Below are 13,504 nucleotides of genomic sequence, written 5' to 3' on the forward strand. Positions count from 1 at the left end.
TGGTCTCTGAGGGTCAATCCTTTGTTTCTAAAAGTGGAGTGCTAAGGCATTTGGGAACAGAATCCCCCAAGGTGCCCCTCAGCCTATGGACTGTATCCATAATGGAGCCCCTGGGTCTAGACTCAGGCTCAGTCTATGGTCTTTGTGCCTCTAAACAGGATTACAAAGCATTTATTCACAAAGTCAGTATATTCTTGGAGGATATGCCCTAGAGAATAAGTGTTGGTGGGTTTGGAGTGGGGGTGGGGAGTTCCTAGTGTCTCTGTATAAACAGCTAGCTGCCTTCAGTTGCCTACCAAACAATTGTTGCTTAAATTTGTTATTTAAAGGCTGAAAATCTTTCCTTGTGCACTTTGCTAGCTCACGTGTCTGCCAATTACTTACTTGAAGGGAGTTGCCCATTTTATGGGAGGGCAAATGGAGAGAGGGATTTGGAAACCACAGTCTGGCGTTTGGTGGAGGGAGGGTGTTTATTTGTTCTGATTAAGGCACCCTTGCATCCCAAGGCTTCTGTAGGACCATTAGCTAACGTTCTTTGAAGCAAGAGCAATCGAATTTCCACTGTCGTGAAGATTCTACAACATCAGGCTCATCTTTTCCTTTGAAGATGAAATATTCACACTGCTTACTTCAGTGCAGTTGAAGAAATCCATTATGAAACTGGCCTTAAAAGGAGGCTGCACTGATGAGCAAGTCAGCAGACCATGATCCAGGGATGGACAGGAGGGCACCCAAAAAAAGACCAGGGGAAGGCTGTTGTTTTGAGGGAAAATGCTGGGACGAGGAAGAAATCCTGGCACTGGGAAGACTCACATATCAATAAACATAAGACAATCCCCAAATTATGCTTTTTTTTCTCACTGTCACCTTCCTTCCTTAGGCCTGCTCTTGCCTGGGCCCCTGGGGTCTACTAATTGTCCTCTGAAAAAGTTCATTCATAACGAGAGCACAGATTAATTGTGAGGCAGAAGGTGGGACATGGGCTAGAAAGGCAGGGAATATCATGGACTCCTGATGAATTCAGGCAAGGGGTCAAGACTCCACGATTCCACTTACTAGCCATGTGGTCCTGGGAAAATTAGCTGGCCCAATGGGCATCAGGTTCTTCCTCTGTGAAGTAAGTGGGTCTGATAAGCCCTGTCTTATAGGACTGCAGGGATGTGTGGAGTGTTTGTAAACCACCATGCACATTGCCTGGTGGAGATTGAAACTGTGATGAATGGCAGTTATTTCTAATATCATTTTTATCCCAAATACTCCCACTCTCGCCTCTGGCACTGTGATTATTTGTTTGTCATCAGGGTCATATTAGAGAATGTGCAGTTCAGAAGGGCACAGAACACCCAATTGGCCAAACAGGATGAACCCAATTCATGGATGTATGCTGACATTCAGGTGTGGGGACCATTCCCAGCTGGACACACACAAGATGCTAGAAAGAGAATCTAGAAACAACTCTTTCCCTCTGTCCAAGCTGCTCTTTCATACAAATAAATGCTTTCATTCATTTCACCCCCACCCAAAATCTACATATTGATAATGATTGGCCAGATCACACTCAAGATCATTAACATTCAATCCCAATTAGGCTGTGGGCTATGGCGCTCCCAGGCCATCATGTTTCTCATGGTTCAGTAACTGTATTTCTGTAGAAATCTGTGCAGACGATGGGTATAACACGCCTAGTGCTCATACTGTCCAATGGCACTGTGTCTGCGTGCAGGAAACCACCCTTCCTAACCAGGTGGAGATTTCCCTCTGGTTTATCCATGATCCCAAAGGAACTTGGCAGGACAATTTTCCACTTCACACTTCCCTCTCACACCCAAGACACACAATGTGCCGCTGCCACCCCCAGCTTCTTTACAATCAACCCCAGCAGAGGGAATCAGTTTCCCAAATACACTGGCTCAGGCCATGCACATCATTTTTTTATTTTTTTCTCTATTAATTAAGGTATTACATGTGTGCCCTTATCCCCCCATTGCCCTCCTCCACCCCCCACTCATGCCCTCACCCCCTGGCCTCTGTGTCCATTGGTTAGGCCTATATGCTTGCATACAAGTCCTTCGGTTGATCTCCCACCCTTACCTCCACTCTGCCCTACCTTCCCTCTGAGGTTTGATGGTCTGTTCGATGCTTCTCTGTATTTGGATATGTTTTTGTTCATCCATTTATGTCGGTCATTATATTCCATATATGAGTGAAATCATGTGATATTTACCGTCCTCTGACTAGGTTATTTCGCTTAGTATAATGCTCTCTCCAATTCCATCCATGCTGTTGCAAGTACGCTGCGGTAAAAATGATGTCCACTCACAAGTGAGTGCTGGTCGCTGGAGGCCCACCGCCTCACCTCTTCTGTTACTTGTTTGTAGGATTAAGGAGACACCTAACCCCTTCCTTATATGACTTCAGCTCCTACACTATCATCCTGTGGGTGGATATGCCCTGCTTATGTTAGTGTGCCCACTACTAACACAGGGCCTTCCAGAGGACATAGGATCAGTGAATGTCTGGGGATTAAATGAACCACTGAGCAGGGGTTGTCTTTATTCAGATGAAATCCCCCCACTTTCTTGCCAGAACCAAGGATCCTTGGATAAGCTGTTTCACGGAAAGACAGATGAGAAGATATAAGAAGCAAAAATTAACAACCTTTTGCTTTTATTTTTCTATTTCTTAACTCCATGGATTTTACTGCTGAGTTCTTACACATTTCCAAGGAAATTCTATTATAATGTCATGTTATCTAGATTGGGATCACAAACTAGGATGGGAAGGGTCCCAATTTTCATTACACAGTAGCAAATCTCTTACTCTTGAGCTGGACATGTAGAAATATATATGTGATCAATGTCATTTACAAACTTACATGCGAAAAGTTTATGAAAACTTCTACGTAAAGGAACATTAGAAAATTTCCTTAAAAATTCACAAAATAATAAATCATAAATTTCTCAATCACAAAAGGAGCCTAAACCTTTCCCTGGGCCTCACTACTGGTTTGTTCTGAAACAGAGTTGAAAATTGGACGCACTTTATGCCCAGCAAAAGAAGTTAATGCACATGGACCTGAAAAGTGCCTGGATGCAACTCTGGCTCAGGCATAGTGTTTCTCATTGCACTCAGGCTCTTCAGGCAGGGATGGGAGGAGACGGAAATCCCTATTAACCGTGTGCATAAACGTGAGGGCTTTCTCCGTGGTGGTCTCAGCGTGGGCCCTGGGGCCCCACAGGAACTCATAGCGTGCAGGATCACTATTGGGCACCTGGCGGTACACCAGGTACTGTTCCTGCACCCAAACTTTGGTGATGAGCTCCCTGGGCTCCCCATAGAGCCAATGTACCTCCCCATCATGCACCCCTAAATCATTCAGTACAGCCCAGATTTTCTCCTCAGTGGCACAATCACCCCCTGAGGCGATCACACACAGAAGTGTGACCAGGAGGCTTGTGTTGGGAAATATGTGCTCATCGCTCACCATCCCATCATAGGTTAGCCCCAAGGCAGTGACCAGGACATAGGTGTGGGTACTGGGGTCTACTTCCCTCACAACAACACCAAATACCAACTCAATGCACTCAACGGCTGCACGGAAGAGCACAGGAAAGTGGTCCTGGTGCTCTTCGAAGACACTACTCAGTATTTCTGCCTTTGTGGTTGACTCCTTTGTACGATACTTCAGGAGCAGGAACTTCACCATTTCCATCATCTTCGCACGCAGTGATGTGGGGAGCAATAAATCGGCATCGTCTTCAGGGCCTCCCTCAGTGTTTGGACCCTCTTCATTTTGGATGTTGGCGCTCTCATCTTCAGATTGCCTGCATGGAAAGGCTTCCTTGGCATGGGGGGAGGGGCAGGCACGCTGAGGACTCTCCAGAGGACTTGGTGTCTCAGCAGCAGACACCTCCTCTAGGTTGTCTATAAACAGGACTGAGGGGGAGGAGGAGAGAGACAGGGCATCTTCCTCCTCCTCCACCTCCTCCTCCTGCATAGCCAAGAACAGCTCCCCCGCCACCAAGTCGGGGATCTCAGTTGGGTACGGAAAGTCTTACTCAGGCTTCAACGGCTCACTCATATGATGACCAGGCATGATGACTCGTGCTCGAACAGTGACTGAGTGTGAGCAGAAGATGGGCGATGAGGAACCACGGGCCTAGGGAAGAGTGGGAGAGTGAGAGGCATGAGCTGAGAAACACATCCTAGGCGGCTCTGACAAAGGTGACTTCCAGGTCTCCCCTTTAGGGGTTTACATGGGACTCACAGGGCTCACTCCTGATCAGCCTGCCCACTAAGAACCTGAAGTAGGAAGTGACATGACTGTTCAGGGTATAGCAGGCACAGCACAGGGTTCTGTAGCTGACGGTGGGGTGTGGAGGTGTCAGGCAATGTGAGGACCCTCTGACATGGGTGGGGAGCCCAAGGGGACATATTCATGGTAGCCACCTCACCTTAATTCCTAGCACTTCCTGGCCACCTGCTGTTCTGTGACCTGAGAATATGTAGAGTAGACCAAGGCCTTCCCCTCCTCCAATCCGGGGCCTCTTCTGGAGGAAACAAAGGGGCACCTCAGCATGCACATGGAAAGCACATTCCTGGGGCCCAAAGCTGACAGGAGGGGCGGCAGGACTCTGTGAGGTCCCCTCTGTTGTGGGTGGGAGGTTCCCTTGTGCACACGTACGATACCCGCCTTTCCCCTGCCAGGGCCTGGCCCGTCACTGCCTTCTGTTGGCCTAAGGTCAAATGCTCAGAACAAGGCCACACACACCTGACACTTCAGTGAAGAAACTGAGCTGGCTCCTCATGTGGTCCCTCTCCCAGAGGATCAAGAAGGGGTGACTGAAGATTTGGGTCCATCTATCCTAGGTTAAGGCTCTGATCATTTCTCACCATGACGCACTGCAGGGTTTCAGACCACTCTCTCTGCTGACTGAGCGCAATCTACTTAGACTTAGGCCTCACCTCCCTGAGGTACAGGAGTAGGAAGTGAGCTGAGGTAATCCAGGCCCTATTCCGAGTTTCCACATTGCTGACAGAGGAGGCAGGGTAGGTCTGGCTTCCCCTGTGCTCTGCTCCCCTTCAGTGCTCACCTTGATTCCTTGCAGGATCTGGGACTCTTCTCTCTGCTGACAAAATGTGGATCCTGGGGATGATACAACGTGTGGACTCACACCAAGGTCCTCACCTTCCTGAAAGCTCTGAGACAATAGTGAACAGGAGCTCCATTTGTCCCCACCCGTGCCCAGGTTCCCACACAACTGACACCAGGGCCTGGGTCCATCTGTTCTGGGTACAGAGTTCCCTTAGTCTGGCCTAAGGATACTTGCCTTTCTTCCTGGCCTGGCCTGGGTCTGAATCCAGCTGAACCGATTTCACCCTGAATAACTGTGCTCAGTGAGAAAAGCTGAGGAGGAGCAGGCATGTGGAAAGGGAGAGCATGTGACACCCAGGTACCCCTGCCTGGGGATCTGGATGCTGAACACAGGACACTCCCTGATGCTGAGGGCTCTCTTCTTTTCTCAGGGAGCACACAGCTGCAGTTTCCCACAAGAAAGCATTCACACTTTTATGACCCTTCCACAACCTCAGCTCCTCTTTGCATGAACTGAAGCCATTCCCTCTGACCAAGGCCCTATCCTTCCCGAGTGCCCTCAGACAAACCTGTGAAGGAACCAGCTCTGCAGACCCATGCCAGGCCTTTCCCAGGGCTGACAGCAGCACAGGCTGGGTTCAGGGCACCCATTGTCTGGAGTGTGGTATCCTCCTTCCTCCCCGAGCTACCCAGGTTTACTCAGAGAGTGCCTGGGAACTTTCCCTTCTGCTGAACTGAGAATGAATACTGCAGGCCATGTCCACCATCTCTCTGTGACCTCCAAGGTGGACTTCAAGATACACCACATTAACTATCGTGCCGAGTGACCAAGTTGTGCCAGCAGAGCCTAAGCCAGCTGGTCCCTGTTTTTACTGGGGTGGGAGGTACCACCATCCTGCCTCAAGACCCACACTTTAATTTCCAGCATTGCCTGGCACACCTCCCATGTTGCCCTGAATCCAGCCCCTTCAGGAAAATGCCCTCCCCTCCCTTTGCCACTCCCAAGGTAGAAGTCTGGAAGCAACCCAAATCCACAGGCCTACCATGAGGCTTGCAGGTGCTGCTGGCAGGAACAGGCACACTGCGGACACTTATGGCCCTGGCCAAGCCTCAGGCATACATATTTCAAGGTGTGCTAGGGGCTTCCTGAGTCCTAACTCGGGTCCTTACCTGGTATCCTGGCAGAGCCCTGCAGCCCTTCTTTGCCTACCTGGAGCCTGACCCCTCAGCCCTCAGGGGGTGGAGTCCGCTTGTCTTCCTGCAGGATCCTCACCGTGACTCCTGGCTGGAGCTGGAACCTTCTCTCTGTCAACATGAGATGCCCAAGTCAGGAAGAGAGCATGTGGTCATGGACCGGGGACCTCCCAGGGTTCACAGTAGGGGTAATGTGGGGCAACTCTGTTGTGGGGTCCTGGGTCCCTCAGTCTTCCCTTTGCATGTTCACCTGGACTTGGGGCAAGACCCGGGTCCTCCCCTCTGCCACATATGTCATTTCCCTGAATCCCAAGGGCTGACATCAGGCCTGGGCTTCTGCGCTTCCTCTCTGCATGGTCATCCACCATAGGGCCTCCCAACACTTTGAGCAGGGCAGACTTCTGTGGACTCCCCTCCGGTTAGGGTTCCTGGATTCCCTCAGTCCTCCCTGGGGGTCCTCACCTTGACTCTTCCCTCTGCCCACCTGAGGTCCTGCTCCTTACACCGAACCCCAGAGCTTGTCAGACCCGGATGCAAAAGTCAAGAAAAGCACCTTGACTCTGGGCAGTGCTTCTGCATCCCTTCTGTGGACCTGAGGGAGGCCCTATAGGTTTTATCAAGTTTGCAGTCTTCCTCAGACCTGAATGCTGTAATCAGGAGACACCCCATGGGGTCACCAGCCCTGTGGCCTTCCAAGGCCGAGAGCAAGGTAGGGTTTTGTGCAGCCTCTACATTGCGAGTCCTGGGTCCCCTCTGTCCTGACACAGGGCGCACACAGTTACACTGGCAGGTCCTGGGTCCTTCCTCAGCCTCCCTGAGGTTGGTTTGTGTACGAAACCCCACAGTGTCACAGAGCCTGATTTGAAGGCATTAAATGCCACTTGAGTCTGGGTAGTACTACTGCCCTCTTCTCTGTGAACCTGATTCCCTATCTGGCTTTTTTTATTTTAATTTTTTCGTAATTCTTTATTATTGAAAGAACTAGAGGCTTGATGCACGAAATTTATGCAAGAGTAGGCCTTCCTTGCCCTGGATGTCGGCACCAGCTTCCCTCTGGCACCTGAGAACTGGGCTTCCTTCACAGCCCTGGTTTCTGGCCCTGGCTTCCTGAGGAAGGACGTCCAGAAGGGTGTCCCGTCTAATTAGCATATAATGCTTTCATTATTATAGATTACAAATGACCCCCTCCACCCCACTCCTGTCCTCTTGCCCCGCCCTCACCACCCAAATGTCTGTGTCCATGGGCCATGCATATATGCACACAAGGTTCTTGGTTGATTACTTCCCACCCTTCCCACCTTCCCTCTGAGATTCCCTAATCTGTCCCATGCTTGCATGTGTCTGTATCTATTTGGTTCATGAGTTAACTTTGTATATTCAACTCCACATATGAGTGTGATCATGTGATATTTATCTTCCTCTGACTGGCTTATTTCACTTAACATGATACTCTCCAGGTCCCTCCATGCTGTCTCAAAGGGTAAGAGACCCTTCCTTTTATACAGCTGCATAGTATTCTATGGCATACATGTACCACGGCTTTTTCATCAGGTCATTGATGGGCACCTGGCTGTTTCCACATCTTAGCTATTGTAAATTGGGCTGCTGTGAACATAGGGGTGCCTACATTCTTTCTCATTGGTATTTCCGGTTTCTTAGGGAAATATTCCTAGAAGTGTGATTCCCTACACTTTTCACCAAGTCCTGAGTCTCACTCAGTCCTGGATACAGAGGTCAGGAAACCCGGCACTTGGTATTTTACCAGGGAACACCCCAAGGCTGATAGCAGGGTAGGGTTTATGGGGTCCCCTGGTTGTGGGATTCAGGGTGCCCTCCATCCTCCTGTGGCTGTGTTCCTTACAGTGAGCCCCAGCGTATCTCAGACCTGCATGCCAAAGTCAGGACACACCTCACAGGGTCATCTAACATGGGGTCTCCCATGGCTCATAGCAGGGGAGGCCCTTTTATGGGATCCCCTATATTGTGGGGTCCTGGGTCCCGTCTGTTCTCTCTCAGCGGACCTGTGGCTCTGCTCCTTACACCAAATGCAATGCGTGAGATCACCCCTCCCCCACCCCCAGGAGGCCTGCCCAATGGACACAGTTATGGGGTCCAGGGCCCACAATCTCCCTCAGGGTCCTCAACTTGACAGCAGCAGGATCTGGGGTCCCCGCTGTGCTGCCTGAAGCCCTGCTGCTTCTACCAAACCCTCCGTGTCTCACAGACCCAATACAGAAGTCACAAAGCGCAATGCTTGGCTCACCCCTCCCCCACCCCCAGGAGGCCTGCCGGGTGGACACTGTTTCCGGGTCCAGCCCCCCAGTCTCCCTCAGGGTCCCCACACTGACGCCGGGCAGTTCCCGGACCCCCTCTGCCGACCTGAGACGCTGCCATGACACGGAGCTGCCTGAGGGTCTCAGAACTGGAGGACCCGGAAGTCAGGCCTCGCCGCTCGTGGTCACCCTGTGCCTTGGGGCTCCCGGGACTGACTGCTCTGGGTCTAGAGTCACCTTGTCCCCCCCACGGCCTCACCATGAGGCCTGCAGGTCATGGGACCCTCCCTCTGTGAACCGGGAGGCTGGACCCCCACGCGGAGGCCCTTACCCCGAGACCCCAGGGGAGGCCTGTGGGCCTCACTCGCCAGGGCTCTCAGCAGGGTATGAACTAGCTCCCGGGGACCTCCGTCTGGTCCTCACCCTGATTCCAGGCAGTGCCTGGGCCCCGGCGATGCTCACCTGAGGTGCTCCCCTCAGCGCCTGTCCTGCCGCCCCTCCCCCCGTTCTCTGAGGAGGTAGGCAAGGGGGGCAGGAAGTAGTTCCCATTAAAACGCCCCACTGAGGACCCTCAGTGCTGACAGGACGGCCTCCCTGGTCCTGGGGCCTCCGTCGTCTGTCAGGGTCATACCTGGACTCTGTAGCACTGGGCTCCTGCCCCCTACTAACCCGAAGACGGCCTCCCAAAGATGGCGCTCAGCTCCCTCAGGTTTCTCAGGAGGAAGTCAGTGAGTCAGTGACATCACTTCTGGAAACCAATTGTGGCGTCACCCAGGCCTGCTGACTGGGGCAGAGTTCCACTCCTTTGTGCCCAACCCCCCTTCTGGTCCCTACCTGGGCTGGATGGCCTGGGCCCCCACCCTGTGCTGACCTGGGTCTGTGCCCCTCAGGCCAAGTGTCAGCCTCCCCAGGGGCCTCTGGGTCCTAGAGTCCAGGATTTGGGCAGGAGTGCACAGCCAGACAGCCCTGCCTGAGGTATCCGGATCTGACAGCAGCACCAGCCTGGGTCCTGGGGTGGGCCCCACCAGACCGCCTGGCACTATGGAAACATTGTGTTCTACCTGTTTCCTTTCATTATAGTCGCTGAGCTACAGCAGGGATTTGGATCGGGCCTATGGTTGCAGGGTTATCTGTCTACCTTTGCTTGTCATTGCAGGCTTTTTTCCTTTTTGATCTTCATTCATAGTAATTATTATATTTTGCACCTCTACCTAGTTTGTATACCTTTTATTTATGCATACATCTTTGCATATATGTATATGCATGTATAAATCTGGATATATAGTGTATGTGTACACATATAGTCTAAATGTTGATCAGGCGTGTTTATATATCTATAGGTACTCATACTACATATATGTATATATATTTATAATAATATTTATATTTATATTTATATTTATATTTATCTTTTTATATAGGCATGGATGTCTACGTCCTATGTATTTCCATATAATAGACAAGTTACTTTATGAAAGCTTCCCTAGTCTTACTATGCATGATTTACTCTGATACTTGCTTTTCTACTCCTTCTCTATTCTTTATAATCTATTGAAACAATACTTTTTGAAAGGCCAATCCTCAACCATTTCCCAGCTCCCCCACACAACCACCTCCACCACAAATGCCAGCTCACCAGTTTTGTCTCCCCGTGGGGTTGCTCATATTAAGTTGTTTAGATTTTATTGTTAAATACTCCCCCAGCCCTTGCCCTCCAATCTCTTCCTTAGATATTTTCCCTCCGTTTATTTAGGGAGCAGATGTCATCAGTCCAAGCTTAATTGTTATTTGGGCAACACCTGTATAGCACTAAATTTGTAAAATTTTAAGCAGAATCAACATATTTGCAATATTGTGTTTCCCATGAATGAATATGGAACCTGGTCCATTAGTTTGGCGCTTTTTTTTTTTTTAACCTGAATCCCTCAGTATTATTTTTAGTTGACTCTTTTTAAATTAGGATACTTCTTGGTTAAGTTTTGGCTTTTATAACTGTGGTCAACGAGATTTTTGTATTCCATGTTCTAATTAGTTATTGCTTTGTGTGGGAAGGTTTTGTTATTGCTATGGTGATCTTCGATACAGTTTATTATGCATTTGAGTAATCCACGTCTCCATTTTTGAATTTTCTAGCTAGATGATCATATTATCAACAGATACTGTTCGTTTCTCTTCCATATTCATACCTCATATTTACTTTTATTCCTACAGCCTGCATCTCTGACTTGTCCCTGGCTTTAATGGAAATGCTTTTAATGTTTCATACTTAAGCAGGTTGCTCTCAATTTTAGGAAATGGAAATTCCCTTTTGGCTGAGTTTGTTCAAAGTTATTCCCCTGAACTCATATTAAAGTTTTTTGTTTGTTTGTCTGGTTTTTTTTGTCGGATTTTTTTGGTGTGCTTTGTGTGTGTGTGTGTGTGTGTGTGTGTTGCAAGGATCTCTCTCTCTAGCCATTGGCATGGAAAATTATTTTTCTACTGTATTTTGTGTGCATAGACTTGCATTAGAATTTTTTATAACATTAAATCCTCATTTTATTCATTGGATATAGGCTGATAGGCTGCTTGTTCACATAATGCACTGTTGAGTTGAGTATGCCATTAGAATGTACAGGCAATTTTATGCTATGTGAGTGAACTTGTTCCAAAAGCTCCGTTTGTGGGAATTTCTCAGGATTTTGAATAAAAGAAAGGTAGTCTGGGAGGACTAGTTGTACAATCGCCCATCTTTTTGTATGCTTTGGAAAAGTCAGCATGAGAGTCTGATGAGTTCTCCCTGACCATTTGATAGGACTTCCCTTTGAACCTTTCTTTTTTCTGGAACATTTGAGTGTGGCCTCAGCTTTGAATCCAAGTTTCAGTTTGTGGCTTTATCACAGTTTATTCATGAATTCACCTCTTGAAGGAAGACTTGGTTGGGAATTATGAATCAAACTGCTCTAATCATGCATCGTTTTGGTGTTTTCTATGGACCCCAAATTCACTTGATAAAGCTGACGACTAGGGTTTCTGAATCGAATGGCAAGTTCATGTTTGACTTTATAAGAATATGCCAAACTTTCTTCTAAAGTGGCTGTAACGTTTTCTTCCCTATTAACAATGAAGAAGAATTCCTCATCCTCTCCCAAGTTTGGCACTTTCAGGTTTGGGGATTCTAGCCATTCTGACAGCTTTGCAGTTGAATATTTTCTGTAGTTTCCATTTGCATTTTCTTCATGAGAAACGATGCTGAGCATGCTTATGTGTGCCTTTAATTTTCTTTAGTGTGTGATCTCTGGTATATATCCTGTTTGGTGAAGTGTCCTTAACTCAGTTATGTATTTGTACTGGTTTGTTTATTTCCATCAGGTAGTTAAAATTATGTATTTGTGCCATGAGTCCCTCAGGAGATATGGGACTTAAAATATTTTCTCCCGGTCTGTGATTTGCCCAACTTGAGATAGTTTTCATCAGGTATCTCCTCTATAAAGTTACTATTGTTCCTCCCATTTAGAAGGAAGTCACTAGACACAAGAGACCCTTAAAGAGTGGGGTTATGCCCTAACCGGTTTGGCTCAGTGGATAGAGTGTCAGCCTGTGGACTCAAGGATCCCAGGTTCAATTCCAGTCAAGGGCATGTACCTTGGTTGCGGGCACATCCCCAGTAGTGGGTGAGCAAGAGGCAGCTGATCGATGTTTCTCTCTCATTGACGTTTCTAACTCTCTATCCCTCTCCCTTCCTCTCTGTAAAAAATCAATAAAATACATTTAAAAACTAAAGAGTGGTGTAATGGTCCACCTCATTGGAGAGTCGGTATTTACATGACTGGTTTAGAATGCAGGTACTCCAAAGGAGATTTTTCTACTCTTACACATTTATGGACTTACTCAAACCCTGCTTTATCTCAGTAGGATATTTGCTTTTTGCTTTGTATGACAATCAATACTACTTTATTTTTGTGTTCAACTTTCTTCTTTTTTGGCCATTTGAAGTTCTTTCCATTGGTTCTTATGTCCCCTTGACCTACTTCCAGTATTGTATTTTTTAGCACCGCTTCACTTTCGGCCACCACAAGATGTTGTAGGCTGTCTTGTCTGTTCCCTGCTCTAGTCATAGCATAAGCCATCTCCCCATGGATTTCTGCTTCTTTCTATTACAGAATGGTATTAGAAACCTAGATGTGGGCACTTGGTGGGCTCATGATTCCTGGAGCGTTTTTGTTCTAGCTGTCTCAGCTGAGAGTGAAAGTAAACATAAGTGTGTTTATTAGCCTATGTATATACATATATCTATAAATATATATGTCACTATAGGTATCTGTGTTAAGCTTAACACAAATTCATACTGATGTCTCCAGCTCTAACCCATTATTACCGCAAGGGACCTCTGGTCTGCTCCCTAGGATTATTTCTAACCTTTTACTCTATCAGTGAGAATTCTGGCTCCCAACATCCACAATCCTTATCATTCCTTGGCCACCTCCAGGATATATGTATAGTGGTTTCAGATTGAAAACTAATACCCCTGCAGGAAATACATCTACATTTATGATTCATATATGCTTCTACTCATTAAGGAGTGACAGACAGAATTAAGGGACATGAAAAATGCAATGTATAACCTAATTTGGTTTCATTACGAACATAGAAATATGTGAGAGAATTGCAGCCATCTGACTGTGAAAGGAATACTACAAGATACACTGGATTGTTGGGTTGTCTGGATGATAAAAAATTATGTTTTAAAGTCCTTATGTTTTCAGAGTTTTCACCCTCAGGTATAAAGGAGTGAGCTGACTTGGTATCTGAGATTTGGTTCAAAGAGCTTCAGCAAGAAAATTAAAAATGAAGGAAGGAAGGAAGTAAAGGAGAAAGGAACAAAGGGAGAAAGGAAGGAATGGAGTGGGTAAGCAAGGAAGAGGAAAAAGAAAAGGAGGAAGCAAAACAAGAAAAAATGAGTGAA

The 13,504-nt window shown here is 47.6% G+C and overlaps 1 protein-coding gene across 1 annotated transcript in view; it reads right to left on the reverse strand.

Annotated features, from left to right (window-relative positions):
• Positions 1–3,715, reverse strand: part of LOC308511836 (melanoma-associated antigen 10-like) — a gene marked incomplete at its 5' end in the record, with an annotated part of 45,872 nt that extends 42,157 nt beyond the window's left edge. The window contains one exon of the mRNA XM_081081688.1: positions 3,488–3,715. Within this exon, the coding sequence (XP_080937814.1) occupies positions 3,488–3,715 (228 nt within the window). The remainder of the gene's footprint in view (positions 1–3,487) is intronic.
• Between the last annotated feature and the right edge of the window lie 9,789 nt (positions 3,716–13,504).

Source organism: Myotis nattereri, assembly GCF_964212035.1.
Source record: "Myotis nattereri genome assembly, chromosome: X".
NCBI classification, from domain to species: Eukaryota; Metazoa; Chordata; class Mammalia; order Chiroptera; family Vespertilionidae; genus Myotis; species Myotis nattereri.